The following is a 21,534-nucleotide window of genomic DNA, read 5'->3' on the forward strand; positions in this document are numbered from 1 at the left end:
ACTTAATCAGTTTGTTCTCCTCGCCACTGAGAGCTGATGTGTGGTGAGCGTTCTGGCGCACTATGGCTGCCGTCGCATCATCCAGGTGGGGCTGCACACTGGTGGTGGTGGAGGGGAGTCCCCATTACCTGTAAAGCGCTTTGAGTGGAGTGTCCAGAAAAGTGCTATATAAGTGTAAGCAATTAATGAACCTATATGAGAGATCAGAAGGAAGAGTAAATTTATTTAATCTTTGAAATGACAGACTCATATTTTTTCTAAATTGTTTCAAATTGTTTGCCACCCAAAGATGCAAAATCTTAGAACACAAGGAATATTGATTGATTTACATATATTATTTAAGCTGAACTGGATGAAGATATTGTCAAGTGCTGACATACTGTAATTTGACCCCAGGAGAAGAAGAGAAATGTCTGGATCGTTTTGTATCAATTAAAGAATGTCAAAAGCTTGTAGGGCTTAGTAAGTTGACATTTTAAGGAAAGTAAGAGAGGCATTCTGCATCTGTTGTGAATCCAAACTGTGGATAATGAATGCTTTGCTTCGAAAGTGCTTTTTGACCCTTTAGGTCAAGGCCATTCATTTTATTTTCTCTGAGGCCTTGAAAATGGTAAATATGCATGTAGAGGACCTGTATGATTAATGTCATTCATCAGCTTTTAATAGCGTAAGTAGCTGAGTAGGTACTGTGCACACACTCAGGTTCAATTCCTGCTTCAAGGGATGCTGTTGCCTCATCTGTCTAATGGCTTTTCACATTTGTGTGAGGCTATTGTTAGATTTCCTGTCATTTGAATGAAATCTCTGATTTCTGAGGGCAGCAAAGCTCTGGAAAGAGGTGGAGTTGCTTTAGCTCTAGTCTGCTAATGTTTTGTTCCTTTACTTCACCAAGGGCATGCAGGGGAGTGTGAAAGCAATGGGATGGAGCCCATTTACAGCTGGGATAACCCTTTATTGACCTCTTGTGAACCACAGTGACATCTGAGCAGTCTGGTGCTAATTCACTGACCGACATTATACATTCCAGTATACACACTAAATTAATCTGTGCATATATGAGATATTATTTTTATTTCTCATTACTATATTGTATTAGCTTTAATTAGAATTCCTGTTAAAATACATTAGGCATGTATGTATTTCTGTTAACCTACTGTAGGTCAAACACATTACAACAGCCACACTACAGTACTATATCTTAATGCAGCACAATGCTGTCATATTTTATGCAAGACAGAACTAAGATGAGAATTGTTTGGGGAGTTTTCCCTGTATAAAAATGTCATAAATAATCACATCACCTTCCAGTTTTGCTCATGACCATCAAATTCAAACATAAACCCCGACGGTCATATAACTTTGAAATGGAAAGAATCCTAGTGTCCATTTACAATTGTGATGTACTTTAAATCTTCCTCAGAGAAATACCTCGTTTGTTAAAAAAATCATTAGTTTATTTTGTTATATATATTCAGGACTACTTTATCATTTACAAGCAATAAACACACACAAGAATTGAACTGCTTTAAAGAATGTTTATTGAGTGCATAGGGTACTGTACAGTGAGCTTTAACTTAAAAGCAAACTGCAACTCTATTTTTATATTTGGGGGTTAGAAAGATTAGAGTGCATTTCAAACCACGATGAAAGCAAAATGTACACAGTAACGTTTAAAACCTCCAACTAACATCACAAAATAGACTAAATTTCCAGGTATGCACAGTGCCAAATTGCTGTCATTGTCTGCGATTCAGAACAAGGTAATAAAACGTCCGGGGATGTGAAGTGGCTTTATTACATGTTAAACAAGCAGGCTTTTGAATACATCTCTTTTAATCCAAGAGAAATATTGCTCTAGGCCTCGAGACGGTTTTGTATAAAAATGCTACTTACTGTACATACAGTATTAACTCTGCAAGCAGATCTCGTTGGAACATATCTGCAGTGAAATGTCTGCTGCACAACCTATACTTATTTGCTCATGCTGTACATTTTATTAGTGATTAGTAAGCAGGAAGGACCATTTTACCTCACAATTTGTGGTGGGACCAGGAGTTTGCAACAACATGGCAACCATACAGTACGTTCACAAAGTTTACAATTTGGGGCTTAATTCAGAAATTGTAAAATGTTGTGATACCGTCTAGTAATTTATTTGTTTCAGACATTTCGTAACCAGTCTGAGAAATTGGGACTTCAGTTCCCCTTTAACGTGCTTGGCTGAGAACCAGCTCCCTGGCCATAGAAGGAGGTTAGTTTTGCTAGAGTCAGGGTGACAGTTGGATCCTCTTGAACAGGGAATCTGATGTCAATGTAGACTATGGGACCTCCATGCAGAGAGAGTAGTTAATCAAGGGGCAGCTGCAAAGGTGGTGGAGGGATACAAAAGATGAACGCAAAGATGAGGAAGCTTATTTAAGGTATTTGTAGGTTTCAGAAATTGATGTTGGGAATAATTGATTTAGAACTGCTGGGGTGAAAGTGATGTTGTTGTTGTCTTCTCTCTCAAACCTAAGAATTAAGTTAAGAATTCCATTCAAGGTTGTTCTTGTCCTCTTTTGGGCTTTTCTTCCGATTTTCTGCTTGTAAAAACCTAAGTAATGGTTGCCTCCTCAATGGAGTTGCCATCATGGAGACGTCTATCTAGATTAATCTGTACTATACATGACTGAATGGCAAGGAAAGAATTCTACCTGAATTTTACAGACATATCTTCTAACAGTAATTTGTAGTTTGTTTCATAAAACTTGAATACATGTAACTTGGTAGCAAGCACGGACATTTTTATTTTTCCATTGGAATTAAGAATAAAAAATCCAGTATATAACTGAGCAGGTAGAAAATCTAATCAAATATGAAGTCCCAAAGCATCTGTGCTGAAAATTTTATGATGGAGTGTTTGTATTCCTCGTGGCGATGTGCTGTACCTAACTAGTGTGTTAAGTCTCTTCATGGGAGAGACATTTTACAGTGAGAATGCATATCCGTATAGCACAAATAATATATATATATAAATGGTATTAGGTCTTATTACCAAGCTGGTTTCATGTCATTTAAGTTGTGCAGTAAGGTTCTACCGTATCCTTATGTGATCACGTGCTGTTTTTGTGTTGTTTTTGAGCTATAGAATTAGTAAGATTTGGATATTTTGTTAAATAGCAGGCAACACCAAAGCCAGAAGACGACAAATTGCTCCAACTTAATATCTCTCTGTAATGACTTTGAAACAGCAATTAGCATATCTGCATGTGTCCTGAGAAGTACCTTATATAAACATCTTGTAATAATAATGCCCTCTCTACAGCTCAGCTCCACTGTCTCATCACTTTAACAATGGGACACCAGCAGAGGTGGCTATGAATCATCCCATAGCATTTATATATAAAAGTAAATTTGCCTATTCTTTTATGTATATTATCAACTTGCAAATTTTGCAGAGATCAGCCCCCATGTTCTTATGTTCAGTTTGACATTTCAATAAGATCATCTAAATATTAATGTCAAAAACTGTTTGTCAATGCATGTCAGTCATGGTCTCTTGATCATTCCCAGAGCTTTTTGAAATGTATTTAGATGGAGATGATTTTTCCTAGAAAGTAAAGAATATATATTTTTTAAATCACTACTGACAGTATGCAAATGAAATGTAATTGTAATGTATATGTCTAGATTATTTTATATAATGCTTGCTCTTGAGCAGTGCATAGTAAAACCTGAATAGTCTTTTGTGTCCTTTATACAGCTTAATGAAATTATATAATGGCATACATCTTAAGAGCCAAACTGTCTGTGCTGAAGTAGGATTCATGAACGAAAATCACTTCTCCCGAACTAGAGTTTTATTGATACTGGCAGAGTGAAGAGCAGTGAAGACTGGAACATTAAACTAGTTTTATGAGGACTGCAATATTCCTGTCCTGCACCATTTAGGTGCCTTGAGAAGCTTGTCATGCTTAAATGTGCTACACTTACACTACCGTATGTGTTAGAAAATAAATACTTGATAGATTGAAGTATGCCAGTGTAAGAATTTACAAAGTTATGTGCTCTTTCAATAAAATGGATAAAAGGCTGTCACGGCAGTGATTTCTATTAGTAAACTAAAACACAAACCCTGAGGCGCCAACATCTTAATGCATAATCATTTTGTTCATTTCTTGTTTTTTTGACTGCTTTGACCTTGTTTGCAACCAGCACATCAAAATGTAAAGTCTAGGCGATAGTAAGGGAATCGGTGGTAAATGTGATGGCAGGTGAGATATCGAGAAACAGATGGATGTTAGTGATAACTGTGTGGATCTGATATTCCCATCAAGGTGGGGACTGAATGGCATGGATTTTACCCACACTGACATATTTTATGTCCCTCAAAGAAAGCCAGTAGTACTGATAACATAAAGGTCTTGTGCATCTGTGCTCTAAACCATCTTTGAATGAATTATGAATATGCGAACAAATCTCTGCATTTTCCCAATTTGTCCAAAACGTGGCGTGGTGTGGGTAGCTGCTGACACCTTTAAAGTGTGTCTTCCACTTTGTTGTTCACACAACACAATGCACATTCAAATGAAAATGAAAAATCAACACGTCATCAACTGCATTGTCAGACTGACAAGCAAACACTAAAAGACATAAAATCCCATCAAGAAACATGAATACTTTGAGTGCTAATATCTCTAGTAATAAGGAGGAGGTGATGAAGGATAAAATTGATTTAATACAAATTATAATGAAAATTATTATTGTGGTTGATTAATGATTAATGTGGATAGCTTAATGATGATCTTGTGGTAAGGGACAGTACATTAACAATATTAGATTAAACTGACCTTTTTGGGGAAAAAGACTAATATACAGTAGATTAGGATAATAAGTAAGAACACACAGGATTAGTTGTGAACACAGTTTTCAGTCTTGATAGCTTAACACCTCTTACTACTACTCACAGCTAAATCATCCTATATTATATTATCAACTCCTGACACCAGCACCACTAAACTGGAGCAACTGACTTAATTCATACTAGGAAAACGAAGAACTGACATTAAATTGGAGACAGCACTTTGCAGCCAGGTGGGTTTTAAACTAATTACTAGTTACTTACCCCCCACGATTGAAAACCCCCACACTCTCTCCTCTGTTACGGCAATTAAATGAAAAAAGCATTTAACCTGTAAACACAGGACACAGCATTACTGAAAAGGAAGTTACATCATGCTGTATACTGTATGTATACATAGTCAGAAACCCATGATTTAAACATTTATAAGTATTTTGGAGGCATTTGTTTTTGTGCTATACAATAAACCCTTGAAAAGTGGGGGCTCTGAAATTCTTTTAATATTTCTGAATACTGCACCAGTATTGGTATCCGATCAGGCTTTTCTTTTTAATTCAGATTGTGAAAAGAACATGCTGGGATTGATCTAATTCTTAATACCTTGTATACTGTATGTCAAAATGCCATGAGAAGTCTATAAGCCTACATATTACTATTATTTTCTCTGTAATGGTTTGCTTTAATTATTGTGTTGCCATTAATACCAGTGTTGTATGCTATGTTTAGTGTATTTGGAGATTATGATTCAGTTACTATGCAAATAGCTTGCTGTTTACATGGTACTTATGGTCTTGTTTGGCTTACTTGTAAGGAAACCCTGCTGAGTGTAATATAAACCCTGCTTGTTATGGTGTGTTTGTGTTTCTTATTGTGATGTTTAAAGCCTATAATTTATTTAGCTGAAGTTGCTAGTGAATTGTCAGATCTTTTGAAAATCTGCGAATCAGTTTAGACTTCTAACAGCTACAAAATTACGCCTTTCCTTATTTTTTGTCGTGGAATAAAATAAGATTTAGATTGTGAAACATTGTCCTAGTTGTTAGGACTCATGATTTGTTAACACATTACATTGAAAGTTAGGTTACTGTTAGGTTACAGTAAAAAAAATGTATTAGTAAACCAATGACCTGTTAACCAACTTTCTATTTTGTAATACCACAATAAGATCTCTTGTCTCTTTAATGCTGAGAAACGCTTTTCCACACAAAGAAGGCAGTGAATATTGTATTTAGTCAGAGCTAATGTGAATATGGATTATTATTATATTATGCAATACCGGGGAATTGTTCAAGATTTTGTAATCAGAGATCAAACAATGGAAATGTTGATGCTCGGTATATGTTTCTTAAATTGACAACATTTGCAATCCCAATTACAGAAATAATATACTGGATGGAACTTTAAAATGTGAAGTTTCTGATCTTATAGGAATATCATTAAAATACCTTGAATGAGAGTTAGCTAAAATGTTAATTAATTGAGACCATATTATTATTATTTTTTGCTAGTAAGTAATAAATAATTCACCAAAGATATCTGTAGTATGAATGCAATAAGGATCAGTAGAAAATATTATTATCCATTTTACACTAAAGACGCAAATGTAAACCTTTAAATATAAATGATGGTTCTAAGCATTTGGGTAGAAAAGCATCAGATAGTATCGTATACGTCTTTATCTGCTGGTCAATTTTATTAAAGATGGACATGACAATTTGTTAATTCACAGCCAGTGTAGTGAATTTATTTTTTTTAATATTACATACAATTTATTCCACTGTGGAGTAGACATTTTAATGTAAACCCGCATACTTTTTTCTCACTTGCATCTATCCTAAAAAGGTATGTCTAATTAAGGCCTGTATTCAGTCAGGAGGTGTGCTTCAGCTGCAAAAGATTAATAATCATGTGGGATTTTGTACACTTTGTAAGAATAATCTTTTTCAACTGACAGGCAGCTGACACTTCCCTAAGTACATTATATCTCACAAATACTCTGCTTTTATTCAGAAGGCTCTTGTGAGGCACCAGGCAGATAACTTACTTGTTGAATTTGCAGTTTTAGTTTGACTTAATGTGGTAGATGATGCACAATGTGTGTCAGTGCCATTTCTTCAAAGAGTGCTGTTAGCGTTGCATAGATATACTGACATTAGGCACTGCATGGGATTTTGACTAAGGCATTGGAAAACAATTTCCGTGATTATCAATTATCTTATTGCATTGACACTAATGGAAGTGAAGTTTTTAACAGAGGGATGTTCACTGTCTGAGCTGTGTTTATGCAGGGAGGAGTCATGCCTGTGATCTCTGAAACATATTCTGAGTGTTCAATTATTCATCTCTTAAGTTCTGACTTTATGTTCATATTTCTTTATCTTTCCCGGGGGTCTATTACTGATTTGCTTTTTATTTATAATAAATAAAAGATAAAAACTCTAATTAAATTAATCAACATCTAAAGGAACTAGTGTTTGCCTATGATATTTTATCCCTTACTCTGTGACTTATACCTGCAAATGTACTGTTGTATAAGCAGCTTTATATTTGGTGTACTCTAACAAAATATATTTTAATCAGCTGACAATTCTAATTATTAGGATAATTTACAGATGATCAGTAACTGAAATGTGAACTGAAAACATAATTGTTGCCTATCACTCAAGTGGTACAGTAGTAGCATTAATCTGGTAGAGGAAAGGAAAAGTTTCTCTGACAATATGTGCTTGAGTAAGGCTATAGCTTCTAACATATTTCTGTGGATGGCTTACAGCCTTTGCTTAACCCCCCATTGTTAAAGTTCACTTTATTATTACACATAGGGTGAATTAAATTTGCATGAGCAACCTGTTTTGCTGATGTAGAAAAGGTCAATAGAAAGGGTCTCACTGGAAGGAAAGAAAACAGGCTAACACTGAATGCTAAATGACTTGTGAAAATAAGAGATTTTATTTCACATGTCAGATTCACTAGACTGTGACTAATTGGGAAAAAATGTCACTTGCATTTGAACCTCCATAATTTTCTGTAATAACTCCATCAAGACTTATAGAAACCAACTAATAGATCATCTTTTTTGGTGCAATTTATTAAGTTCCATTGAAGTTTTATGGCGCCAGCGTTCAAGATGTGAATGGGAAATTCCAAAATAGTGTTATCTGGATCATTGTTTCACATTGTGTCTTCACAGCTCTGTCATATGGACCATAAAGGCTAGTTCTCAGTACTGTACCTCAGTGCATGTTTTAAGAGAAGTAAATTCCTCAGTTGAACCTAGAAGAAGGTTGAGCAATTGGCACCCGTTTATATACTGTACAGTAGGTTGGGTGGATTCCTGCAATCAGGATAAAGTACTTTGCTCAAAGGAGAAACCAGCAGGATTGGCATTTACAGTAAGACTTGAGCCCATCTTTATTCTATGCAAAATGTTATGTAGTTTTGCAGTGCATGTTAAATGATATAATATCCATGGAATGCCTTCCTACCTGTGTGTCAAACCATATTAGTCCATTAACTCACCATGAAGGATATACTGTACAGTGCCCTCCAGATTTATTCATATCCTCAATAAAATAGGAATAGAAAACATTATATAACAGAATGAGTAACGGACTGGATGCCTTTCACTTGACAAAATTGTCTAATGTTATAGTGCAGCCATAACCGCATCGCATAGAGCTACAGGTACAGCACATGTAAGTCACATTTGTCACAAGTAAATAATTGATTTCCAGAGAACAACAGTGTCCACAGGATGCTGTATTGATAGCAATGTACTGTATGTGTTGTAGTATGTATTTTAATTTGCATTTAAAATGATTCGTTCGTTCTTAATATGTTTTTCTTTTGGGATGAATTTCTTTGGCATGAATCTTTATATTTAATAATGTCAACTTTTAAGTCAGCATGTAGTAGGTTAGGGCTCTGGACTCCAGAGCAGAGGTTCATGGGTTTAAGTCCTGAATGGGAGGCTGTTGTTGTATCATTGAATACTGTAAGTCTCACTCAGATTTACTCAGTTAATGTCCTGCTGTATAATTGGTTCTCCATGTCTTTATGATCTTTTTTTTCAACCATCTAACTAGATAAAATGAAGAAATACAAAATTAAAAAGATTGCAATGTATCTTCTCTGAAACCTTTAACTTCACGTTCTGCACATGAATTTACAAAATTTGAAAAATCAAGGAAGAAAACCAGCCTTTTAAAGTGCAGTGCTGTATATACTGCAACAAGTGTTGAGTTTAGGTAATAACCAATGTAATGTATTGATGCTAATTTTGGTTACATTATTCTTGAGAATGTCCATGTATTTTACAGTGAGAACAGCCTCCTGTCTAGACTGTCACAGTGTTCCTGTCAAAAAGTCCACCTGCTGCTGCTAGTGGCTTGACCAGCAGCTGTCGAGGATTGCTGGACACAGTGGTGCTGATGAAAACTGCCATGAAAATGTCTTCCCTTTGGCATTTTGTTACAATAGCCTGTTAATTTTTCCCCCTTTTTCCTCATTATAGAAAATAACATGAATGAAGATGCAGCTGAGGAACCAACTAAGGAGGAAGGTCTGTAAAAATGTTACTTGACTTCCATATGTAGCTTTTATTCTCAAAGGTCCTATTATTTATTACAATTCTCAGAATTGTTTCTGGAATTTTATATTTCTAGTGCATTCATAATATTAAAAGTAAAATACCAATAACTCTAAAGAATGCACATACACCTTTAGTTGCAGGATATTGCTTTTTAGTTTAGGCTACTCATCTTTAAATTAATACTTTACTGGCTCTACAATAAATGTAGAATGAAAGCTACTCAGCTTTGTTATATGGGATGTGATAATGCTCTGCCAATTGAAAGGGGAATAGATCTAACGGCACATTCTGCAAAATGAGGCTGCAAATATGAAGAAATATGACAACTTCTGAATGCCCATGTCTTCTAGGGGGGTCAGTCTTACCTTTGGAGTGAGTGGGAATATAATCTGGAAAGGCAGAAATGTGTAGGCTAAAAGAAAAAAAAAACAATAAAACAGCAGAAATATCATAACGCAGAAAGTAATTGCTGGGTAATCTAGTTCGTCTAGGGGCAAAGTTATTTTTATCTTCTTGAAAATGGGTTGGCACAGATGCCACAGGCACAGGTATAGTGAGGAAAGTAGGAAAGAAAGAGCATCCTGGCAATTATACTCATGTACTGTATTTATTAAATTGTTTTAGATTGACACAAAATAAAAACTGAATGCTACATGTTGAAACTACAGAAGGTGTATGTTAATAAAGCATATCATACAGTTATCACTAGAGCTCTAGAACATTTATTCAAAACGTAAAGCAATTCAGTATCATGTTAAACTACAGGCATATTTCATGGGCCCAAAGACTGACTGGTTAGTAGCTAATCACACAGACAGCTGAGAGATTTGGATGTAGTATATGAATCAATTTCATGTACAGTTGACGCAGTCTGCCAGACTTTCATTCTCCTGAACATTTTGCAATGCGTTTTCTAATGTTGGTCTTGTCAGTGTAAATTTAAGAAATGTTTATTATAAGGAAGTCATTTTACAAGTGAAACCTGCGTTACCTTCAATTGAAAGATAAAATACTTTTCTATATTTTTTCAGATGTTCTTTTGAATAATTCCTTGAATAAAAGTTATATACAATATTCAGCACAACACAGAACATACTGTGCTATATCTGAATACCAATGTTCTTTTAAGATACAGTAGATGAAACTGAGGGTTATACTGTACATGGAACTTAAACTGGGGATTACAGTAACAGGCAGAATACATTTTACCCAAATGTACAATCTAGCACAACACTACACCCAGCAAAGACTGAAAGGTGTGCTTTTATTTTAAAAAGAACACCTTCATTATATGTGTCCAACACCTCTATTATGTTTTATTGCATAGAAGCAAACAGATCATGCATCTGTATATGTTATTGCAATACATTAAGCCACAAGATCAAGACAGGTGGGTCGACTTTAGTGGTAGGTGAATAAGTGGTTAGGCATGCTTAAAAAGGCAGGTTGTACCATAAAGTTAATATATTACTGGTTCAAGCCTGGTCCATATCATTAGCTACTGTATCTCTGACTAAGATTCCTCAAACAGCAGTGCAAGCAGTGATTGGGCATCATCAGGGATGGAGGGGCATTAGTGGCCACACTGCTCTTGGCTTTTGGAGCAACAGTGAAACATGGGCTCTCCCAGGCACCTGCAAGCTTGCAGTGACATCAGCGAGACACCTGCTGCTCTTCTGCTTCTCCAGCTAACTCCCCTGTAAGGCACTGTGGAGCTTACAGGCTATCAAATGTTGAATGACTCTGGCAGGTATCCACAGGCCCTTCCCCTCTGTGGCACAGTGTTTTTAGCCATAAATTCAGTAGTCAACAACTATTGTCAATTTAAAATTAGTTGGTAAATTCAGTCAGTTACAATTGACTCCAAATTTATAATCCAAAGTTAAAAAAGGACTGAAGATGCAGATTAGAATATCATTTAAAGTAAGTGCTGTAAAATAAAAGCATTTAATACAGAACGTTAGTGGATATTGTATACAGTAGAAGAAAGTTTGTTTACACAGTGACCTGAATATTGCAAATTTCTCTTTGCAGAACAGCAGCTTTTATATCTATGGACTTCCACTGTGATATTTCCACTCAGGTCTTATTTCTAAATGGTTGTTGAAGAAAATAGATGAACAGGCATAATTTGAGTTTCAGCACAAATGAGGGATCTCTCTAGGAAGGATACTACTCTGTATCCTGTATAATCAATACTGATTCATGTAGCCGTCTAATAAAAACAGTGAAAAGTTTGGAATCCTACAAGGTCTAGTGCTTAAAACAATTTTAGAATTGCACAGACATTTGTCTTGTTTGTTTTTCATTTCCTTGCAGAAAACAAACCTTTAAATCCAAGTTTCCTGGCAATTTCCTTTTGAAAATACCCTCAATGTTTCTAAAGAAATATGCCAGTTCTATAGTTTTCAGGTCAAAAACAGTATTTTCATAAGGGTGCCATTTATTTTATAACTTGTTTTAAGATAAGAGACAAAGAGGTTTATCCTTAATTTTTTCTTTGTGTGGCTTCAGACTTCTAATGTAAGGTGTTAAGTAAGTCCATAATATTTAGTAGTGTCTATTACTCTTATACAGTACATGAAACTTCTGACAGATGAGCACAGTTATTCAGAGAAACATTTCAAGAAATAAAATATAAATGAAAAAGTTTCATACGACTGAAATATATTGTTAAGGTGTATTTCCATATTTCTTTGTCACCTGAGCAGTTAACTTTACTTTTCTCAAATGCTTTTTATGGTTTGTACTGCTGTCCCATATCCATCTCCATCTGTCTCCATCTGCCTCTCTCCCCCAAAGCAAAACAATTCTGTGTCACTAAGTACTAGGATATCTTAAGAAGACATTTTTTTCAATTCATATATTGTATATACATTATATAAATGCCATCCAACTGTTCCCCATTTCATTTGTCTCGGCCATGATTGCACTGACCTTTCTCTCTGCATCCTTTTGTAGGTATTCATAAACACTTAGCCCAGATAGACATCAGAAATCAAGATTTTCTTTTAACTCTGTTCATACCTTCTCTCAGTTCTCAGTGATTGGCTTTTTTTTAAATATCACCATTCATGTATAGATTTCTGCCTTCCATGCTTCCTCAGAGCTTTCTCCCTTGGATTTTAATCTCTTCATTCCTTTTCTTCACATCATCCTTAACCATTCTGCCTCATATTTCCCTACCCTTATTCCCCCACACACCTGAAGGCTGCTCCACAGCTTAATCATTTTTTTATTTTTCAGTATGGAATTAACCTCTGCTTGTTTATCTGTAGCTAGCCTGCAGATGCCGCTCCACATTCAAACATTTATTTAGAAAATATTTTATGTTTTTTTTTTTTACATAGTTATACCACATAGTCTTCTGCTTTCCTTAACTAACCTGTTTGGAATGGATATTTTTAGGAGAATAATCTTGTATTTCAATTTGAAAAGTCGCTTTTCAGATCTGGCAGTTTTCTAAACCCATTAGTACAGTATACTTGAAATGGCCATTGAAAGCTTTGATTATTGAATGTAGCACAACCTCCTGTAAGATTAGAATAGTATCCAAATTTCATTTTATTACAGCCGGCTGTTTTGCTGTATGAAAATCTGTACAGCAAGATTGGTGTTCATGTGTGCCATGCAAATAGAAGCTTTCAAAAATCTTTCTGTAACCTTTGGTACACTAAAAGTTGTCAAAACTCATGATAATCAGTAGCTGGGCAAGGTTCCTGCTTTCATTGTTTCTTAATTACAACGTATTTTCCGACAATGTAAACCGATATTGGTGTGTACAGCTTATAAATATGTAAACTGTTTCAGAATTCATTGTGTTGTACTGCAATCTCTTATCTCTTGGCTCTTGTGTAAAAACAGTCTGTATTACATTGAAGCCAAGTTTCCATGAAAATCACCTTGCTTAAAGACCTTGCCTGTCCGTTGCTTTGAGATACCACCCAGAATTTTCATTGTTGATTCTGTTCTTTCTCACCAGATAGCCCCAGCTAATTCTCTGCACTACTGATGAATGCCTTGACATAAGTCCAAGAACGGCCCTTAATACTCTTTAAGTCAGATGAGATTTCATTCTGTGTAGTCTGGACTGAATTCAGACTTACGAAAGACTGGTGTTCTCACAAAGAATAGTTTTTGTCTAGGATCTGCCTTGTGTTTGCTCCAGATATTCATATTTGGTCTTAAATCAGCAGCCTTTACTGAAGAGGTGAAAAAAAAACTGTTTTATCCAACACTAGTCTTACAAATTAGCAAAGTTAACAACCAAGAATGTCTTGGATCAAAATCCGTTCAGCTGAGCTTCAAATGTGCACACACTTACTGTACATTGATTATTACAGTAGATCAACAAATCTGATATCCATGAAAAGAGGAACTCATGTTCCTTAACATGAGTTTATTAATATGTTTATTCTCTTTGTTTGATAGACCATCACTGTTCCTAACAATGATCATTGAATCTACACACACGTGAAGATGGCAAATGTTCAAAAATGTGTATTTTTTTAAATAGGGTCCTCAAAGAGAACCGTATTATATTACAGTTAATGACTGCAATTTGTTTTTGTAGGTAAGAAGTACACACCCCCTGTCAAGAAACCCAAAAAGAAGAAATCAAGCAGAGGTGAAGACAGCAATGAAGGTACAGTATACAGTACATGCTAGATGTCTTTTGACTTTGCAGGTTTTTTTGCTGTTATTTTGGATTAGGGATACAGATGCAGATTTCTTATCTTGGGGGGACTGGCTGTAAAATGGAACTTTGCTGAAAATAACGTTTTCATTTTGAGTTAGATTTGTTTAAGGATCCATTATCTGACTGTTTTGCAGTTTCAGCCCGTTTAGTTAAAAACAATTACTGCCTTCTTCAATAAGATGGACCAAAGATAATTAAATTCTTGCACCGGGGAAGAAAAAAGTAAGCAATTAACATCACATACTATCCATTTGTCTTCAAGCATTAAGGTGTTGAAGGGAAAGTTAAATGTTATATAAGCCTTAGCTATTCTCTTTGGAGAAATAGCCTTTTGACTTTAATATCCTTCAGGTCTACCATGTAATGTCTTAGAAAGATGTGGAAAGATGCTGCATACTCCCAGTGGTAACACTGCATTTTTCAGAATTGCACTAAACCTATGCAGTGTGGAATAAACCTTAAAAGGAAAACCCATACAAAGGTCTTACCTCTAGTTTAGCTTTGGTATTTTTATTTTGAATTTTTTAAGTGGTCATTTGTCGGGGGTCTTCAGTTAAACAATTTATCCAGGGTCTGAGTGTAGCCAGCCAAAATGGGTACATTCAGACCTCAGTGAACCTCCACTGGAATGTTTGATTTTCCTCTTGATAGAACTGTCTGGATTTTGGAGAAAAAAAGAATTGCAATATTATCTCTTACTGTAAATGTGATTATATTGTTTTTGAAAAAATCAATCTTCAGCAAGAACATAAAAAAGCTTATTCTGTCATTCTGCCAACTACATTTGAGGTAGTTATCTCGAAGGCCCGTTTAGATTTACTGAGGCTTTGAATTGCAAATGTACAGCAAATTGTACAATGAGGATAATTGTATACTAATTTTGTTTTTTGGAGAGGGGGCTCAGCTCAGTATTGTTTAAAGATATAATAGACTATTAAGAGATGCTTACGACATTTTTAATGACACCCAACATGCAGAATGTAAATTCCAAAACATACCATATAATGCATCTCTTACAATACTTTGCCCAGTATAAAGACGCAGTAATGTTTGATTCAACATGTAAAAATATATGGGTCTCTCTCTTGCATGACCTTGTTGACTTCTGAAGACCACAGTAGGGTCACAAACTTGTTGAGATTTAGGATCAGACATTTTCAGCATCTCGTCTCACAGCTATGAACACTGCAGCCACAGACAGGAGAAATGAGTCTTCTTGAACCAACCCACCTTAAAAAAAAAACATCTTTGAACGCATCACAGATGGCACAGATCCATACCGGAGGTTCAGCGTCAAGGGGAGGAGAGCCACATCTCTCGCCTACAGGGCTACAAGCCTGCGAGCCTCTGTGTAGCCACAGGTGTAGCTGTGTCACTGGCTGAAGAGTGGCTTGGCTGAATAAGAATGCCCTGTTCCTTGGTGGCGCTCAGTCAGTTTTGCACCACCACTTGGTACTGTATATCACACTCACAGTCTGTGAGATGACCCAGGATCCACGCCACAATGACCGGATCAGAGAGTTCAACCCACATTCAGGTGAAAACCTGTTACTGGTTGATCTACTTTCTGCATTTTACCTGCTGGAATAAGCTTTCAGTTCATTTATTAGCGTGTTTCACAATAATGGCAGTCCCTCATAAACCTATTGGTACAGTAGTCATCTAGGCAACATTGCTTCAAACAAATGCTAGATTTGGGATACATGGGTTTGTGTATTAAAACACCTGTGCCTTATCCCTTTGGTCTGCCAGTTAATCGCTTTGACATTTGCATTATATAAAGTCTTGGAAAGTTGCTGCCATATCAGGGAAATTGTAATTCAAGTCTGCTGCTGTGGAAACTTGTGATAGCAGTTTCTTATGCCCTATGTCACTGTTCGTACAATAGGAGTCCTCATAGTGTTTGATCAAAGCCTTTTCTCATTAGGCTGTGACTGTGAAAGGGCGAGAGGGAATCGTATAAATGGAGACTTTTTTCTCCTGTTAAATAAATTCATGCAAATATCTTATTCTTGTATCCTTATATTTTTGTCACTTTATTAAAGTTGTAATGGGCTAATTACAGTCCCTGCCATATTACTGCAGGAGTGTTACTTCTATCTTTGGTGGAAAAGCCTTGTGCTGAGAACATTTGCTAATATTATCTTTATTCATGGTAATATATAAAGATAGTCCTATAAGCACACTCAAAGCACACAAAATAATGAAAGATCTGTTGGTTTAACAGTGATGTATACACCTTCTACACTTGTTTCTATTAACTTTGTCAGCCACCATGGAGTATAATAGACATACCAGACATGTAAATTAAATTTTTGTTTGTATATTTTACCCTTGAGTGTAAGTTAAGCTCACAGACATTTATTTTCTTGTGTCTAGTCAAAATAGGTCTTTATCCTAACTTTGAATACTGATGTGAGAATGTAAAGTAACAACAATAATGATGTAGTAGTACTGTAGCTGTATTTCTGTTGTAATAAACTGTATATTTAATATTAAGTATTTCCTTAATATTTAGGAGTCTTAATATTTCAAGCCTGTTGGGAGAGGAGCAGGTCTGAATGTTTTATCTTTATGCTAACTCAGCAGTGACTATAATAAAGGAAATAAGAAAATTGGTGTAGAGTTTGTGTTATTAATGCAATCGCAGCTTCAGTTTTGCTATCCCTTCTTCCTTCCACTATTCGATGTTTGAGATTATCCCATAATTGAAATGAATGCAGGCTTAAACAAGATCGATTTAGTGAATGCAACCTGACATGGTTTGATGTCTTTCAATAACAAGCGATCAAATTTATTTTCTTTATAACTGAGTATAAATGCAATTACGCTGAGAAAGCAAAACATAGCAGCGCTGGAGGCTTATAATTTTCTAGTCTCTTTACTTTGGTTCCCCACAGAAGGTGCCCGGTGTGCTAAGACAGCACTGGCATCTTCTGCCACAGGCTTACCAAATCAGATTGCTGTGAAGCACCGACGAACTGTGTCCTGAATGTGAGAGTCTGGCTGTCAGACATGCAGTGCCTGTGAGTGACAGCAGTTGGTCCTGTCAACAGGCAGCACTTTTTCCCATGCATTTTTCAATTATTTCATTGTTGTACAGTAGCTGCATATGAAATAAGCTTTTGAGGATGCAAACAGAAAAGTGGATTGGGGAGGGGGAGGGACTGCAGCCCTTATTGGGGATTAGGGATCCCAGATACCGCCTATCCCACTCTGTGTCCTTGGTGTGGTTGCTTGATCTATATGTAATGCTTTAGTAAATGTTAAGTCATGTGGGGTATGTTAAGAGAAGAACTGCACAAATCCATACCTGTAGTGAGGTGATTTGTAACAATCACTGCATAACCCTGAGTGCATGCAGTCAGTAGGTGCTGTTAATTAGGACACTGCAGGAGAAACTCCATTACCTTGGTGCCACCTGCTGGGCTGTAAGTGAACTTGCTAGAATAGAAAAAGAACATTTGCACAGGTTTAGAAACAGGGACCTAAATGTGATTTTGTTGTCACTGCTGGTTGAGATCGTGCATTCTAGCTTCAGGTGTCTTTCTGTGGTGTTTTATGGTTCTGAGCTCTGAATAGGTGGCTTCTCATACCAGGTGAGACAATATTTAATTTTTTTCTGCAAGCTTAATTTTTCCATTTCCCCTTGCCTTTGAAAGTTGGATCTCAGAAATCTCCTTATTTTGATTTTTAATGGTGGATTTTTAGCAGTTTACACTATTTACGGATTTATATAGCGGATTTATATAGATCAATGTTATTTCATTGATCCATCTGTTTGGTAGTTACTGTATGTCTCTCAAACAAGAGTTTGCTGCCGTAAGTACAATACAAATCTCAATGAAATAGCAGAAATATACTTGAAAGAAAAAAGAAAAAGAAAACATGCATTTTGGGTTGCAATTCATTGTGCTGTATCCTAACCTCTGCAGAATTTATGGCATACCTGTATGTGAAGAACCAGCAGAAGTATTTTTTTACCTCAATTAATTTTTATTGTAATGAGAAAATGTGTTTCAGTTCACTTCCTACCAGGAACGGGGTGTGAATCAAAGCATCTACAGTAGATGTCCTAAAACTCTCGTATTCTGTGTGACTGACCCTCTGTGCTGCCTGTCCCGAATTCAAAGTGAGAGTCAAAACAGGGACCTGAATTAAAACTATTAAAGAGGGACTATAGAGATGGCAATTGGGTATCTAAAAGTGTTATTAAATGAATCAATAAATAACATTACCAAGTCAGTCGTGAGTTTTTCATTCACTCGTGTAGATCATGATTGACAGGACAAAGGCTTCAGCAGCATTATGTCCCTGATAAGGCTCATCTGGTTCTAATTCGCCACATCACCTTGGAAACAGAGTAGTTCATCGATGCCTACAATTCCAGTCCCCTTTCTAGTGAAATAGGAGCTGGCTTTTTAATTGGATGAAAACAATATAAACTGATGGAATTGCTTAGCTGTGACTTTACTATTGTTTCCCTTCTAGGCCTTTTTTTACACTCTGCACAAAATTGCATTTATTTGCACACATTGATATGAACAATATAATAATACTTGGAAAGACAGCGTTGGATCACTTGAATTTATTTGGCAAAATTGTTGCTGCTAATGGAGGACTTCAATGAATTGCTTGAATTGTGATATGTCGTGCTGATCTATCACTCTGGTTTTAAACAAAGTTTCTTAATTGTTTTAGAATGCAGAAATGGACGTACTGGATGTTTAGTTGTCAAGCGTTGGCTCATAGCATAAAACATGAATAAGCACTTTCTTAAGGTGTAAATATCCTCTGGCCAAACTTTCAGTTTAAATTATTTACTGTGTAGTCTGCAGTTGTGCGCATAGTCATCCTGGAGTGTAACAACAATGGTAGTATCTCACTTTTGTAATACATTTGTATACGAGTGTTATTATTAATATTTAAAGTGTTTCTTAAGGAGTTTTGATTTTTAAATTTTGACAGTGGTACATTTCATGTTACTGTAGTAATATTCTCAATACTTTAACATGCGTTTACAATGTGCACTGTAGAGTAATCTAACTTTTAATTTGATTAATGTTCCTTCTAGTTACAGTGCAGCAGTGAACCATGATAACCCATAGACATATCCTAAATGAGGGCTATTTTCCCAGAGTCTATACAAGATTTAATTACCAGCTGTTTAGGGAAAACCTAGTTGCACAGGGGAGAAGCTGGCATACATCTCAAAGCACAAGGCATGATTTTTCTAGTGTATTTGCAGTGATACAAGGAAATAAAAGTGAAGTGATTTCAACAGATCATGGTTTCCAATCATGGGCACCTGATCTTTGCTAAGACATGCTTGCTGTATGGCGTCAAGTGTTCAGTTTAATTAGCCAGTTCCTGGCTTTTGCCTGGTTTCCATCTTTAACCTGTCTTATAAAAGCCATCTGGGCACATGACAAAGCGCTGTACAGAATGCAAAGTGAAAGGTTAAGTGCTCTTGGTATCCCAGGTCATCACTGATTATCCCCTGTTTTCCTCTGCCTCTTTATATTACTCCCACAGAAGAAGAAGATGAAAAAGATGAGCCTGCAGATGCAGAAATGGAGAGCCTTAAAGGTACAGCTCTCCCTACAAGGAGCAGCACCTTGTTTTTCCCATTGGTCTAGTTTGGTTCTGTGAGTTTGATCTGTTCGTACCGTGGCTGATATGTCTCAGCTTCCTCTTTCTTATGTCTCATTCCAAAGCATTGATCCTTTTATCTAGATGCATATGTGGTTATGACATATTGCAAAAGTGTCTAGTTTTAAATGTGCTGTACTTAATATCCGAGTCATTCTGGGTAACCCAGACCTTCAAAGTGTAACCCTAGTTCTGGAATGACATCCTAAGACTGGGCAGATATGGTAACATGTTCAAAATATTAATTTTGAAGGGGGAGAAGGTGTTTTTTTGTAACAAGTATCAGTTAATATCCCTCATTATTGCACATTTGTATTATCTTTTATTTCCAAAGTTTTACTGATAAATCAACAGTTAAGTAGATAATCTCTGGCAAAGGTGTTTTAGTAAACCATGAATGTGAAAAATGTCTTATTAGCCATTGCATTCAAAGTAACAGAATCTTGGCATATTGATTTTCTTTTTTTCCTTCTGTTGTTTACCAGATGAGGATAACAAACCTGACAACACAGATGCTGCAGATGCTGAAATGGAGAGCCAGAAATTAGGTATGATTCATCATTTATTGTGTTCATGATTTACTGTTCATCTTAAGGAGCTCTTTTTTATCTCTTCATGGTGATTAGTTTTAGGCAATCTCCATACTGTGGTTCACCAATTCTTTATCCTTACTACATACAGTATGCTGTGTTTTATTATTCAAATAATTTCACAAGTCAATGTATTTTTTGCTTATAAATCACACATTAATGCCGTGGAGTATTCCATAGGAAACACTGCATACTGATGCATTTATTCCTGAATGAATTTATAGACAGTACAGATTGTATTTCAAAACTTGATTAATCAACAGCTTCCCACAATTTAAAAGAAAGCAATGTTTTTTTTTCTTTTTTTGCATTGCTTATGATATGCCTTTCAAGTAAGCCTATTATGGCACGAAGGTGTTGTCATGGAGACTATAGGAATAAGTGGGGAAACTCCATTTTTTATTCTTGAACTTGTCTCATTAATGCCAGAAAACTGCAAGAGTACACAGTGATCACCAACGATGCAAAAAATAAACAGTTAAGGCATGAAACCACAGCTTACAGCTATTGGAAAAGCCTTGTTACCTTTATGACATTGTTCTTAGCCTTGCAAATGTTGTTTGTGGAATTGTGTGACAAGACAGATTTAGAATATGGTCTATAAAATAACTAAGGGATTTTAAGGTTATATTTCAAAATCCATCACGCCACAAAAATATGAGTTTGAATCCATTCCCCTGAGATAAATGTGTGATTTTTTAGACAACACAACATTCTGCAGTGACATTAGGGGCTCTCCCAGGTGCAAGTCATTTTACATAAGACATCACCAATGGGTTTGTCGAAGCTCGCAGTGAAGTCTTATGCCCTATTGGTAATTCCAGCTGCAACTGTGGCACAATGTCCATTTCTGAACCACACTTACCATAAATGTTGTCAGTTCCACAGTGGAGGTTTATACATCTTCCAAAAATAAGTCAAATGGACTTATTCTTCAGACTGCAAGACTAGAAATGTTGCTGGCCAGAGTAAAGTGTGAATATTCCTTCACTGTGGTTTGTATTTGAACACATTACCAGCCTGGGTATTTTTATCTTAAATAGTTTTTCTGTTGGGTTTTTACAGCTGTATTATAAAAAGCCTCTAGATGAAAATTCAAGGGCTGCACTGTCCATTTTCTGCTTGTGCTAAAATACCATTCAAAATCAGATCTACTGTACTG

At 36.0% G+C, this 21,534-nt stretch overlaps 1 protein-coding gene across 2 annotated transcripts in view; it reads left to right on the forward strand.

The window, feature by feature from the left end:
- The window catches only part of macrod2 (mono-ADP ribosylhydrolase 2), a 597,178-nt gene that overhangs the window by 546,944 nt on the left and 28,700 nt on the right, over nt 1-21,534 (forward strand). For both annotated transcript variants that reach the window (XM_088609520.1, XM_088609521.1), the window contains exons 10-13: nt 9,354-9,401; nt 14,005-14,076; nt 19,666-19,719; nt 20,268-20,330. In XM_088609520.1, coding sequence (XP_088465646.1) covers nt 9,354-9,401; nt 14,005-14,076; nt 19,666-19,719; nt 20,268-20,330 — 237 coding nt within the window. The remainder of the gene's footprint in view (nt 1-9,353; nt 9,402-14,004; nt 14,077-19,665; nt 19,720-20,267; nt 20,331-21,534) is intronic.

This window comes from Lepisosteus platostomus, chromosome 17 (genome assembly GCF_059453375.1).
Source record: "Lepisosteus platostomus isolate fLepPlt1 chromosome 17, fLepPlt1.hap1, whole genome shotgun sequence".
NCBI classification, from domain to species: domain Eukaryota; kingdom Metazoa; phylum Chordata; class Actinopteri; order Semionotiformes; family Lepisosteidae; genus Lepisosteus; species Lepisosteus platostomus.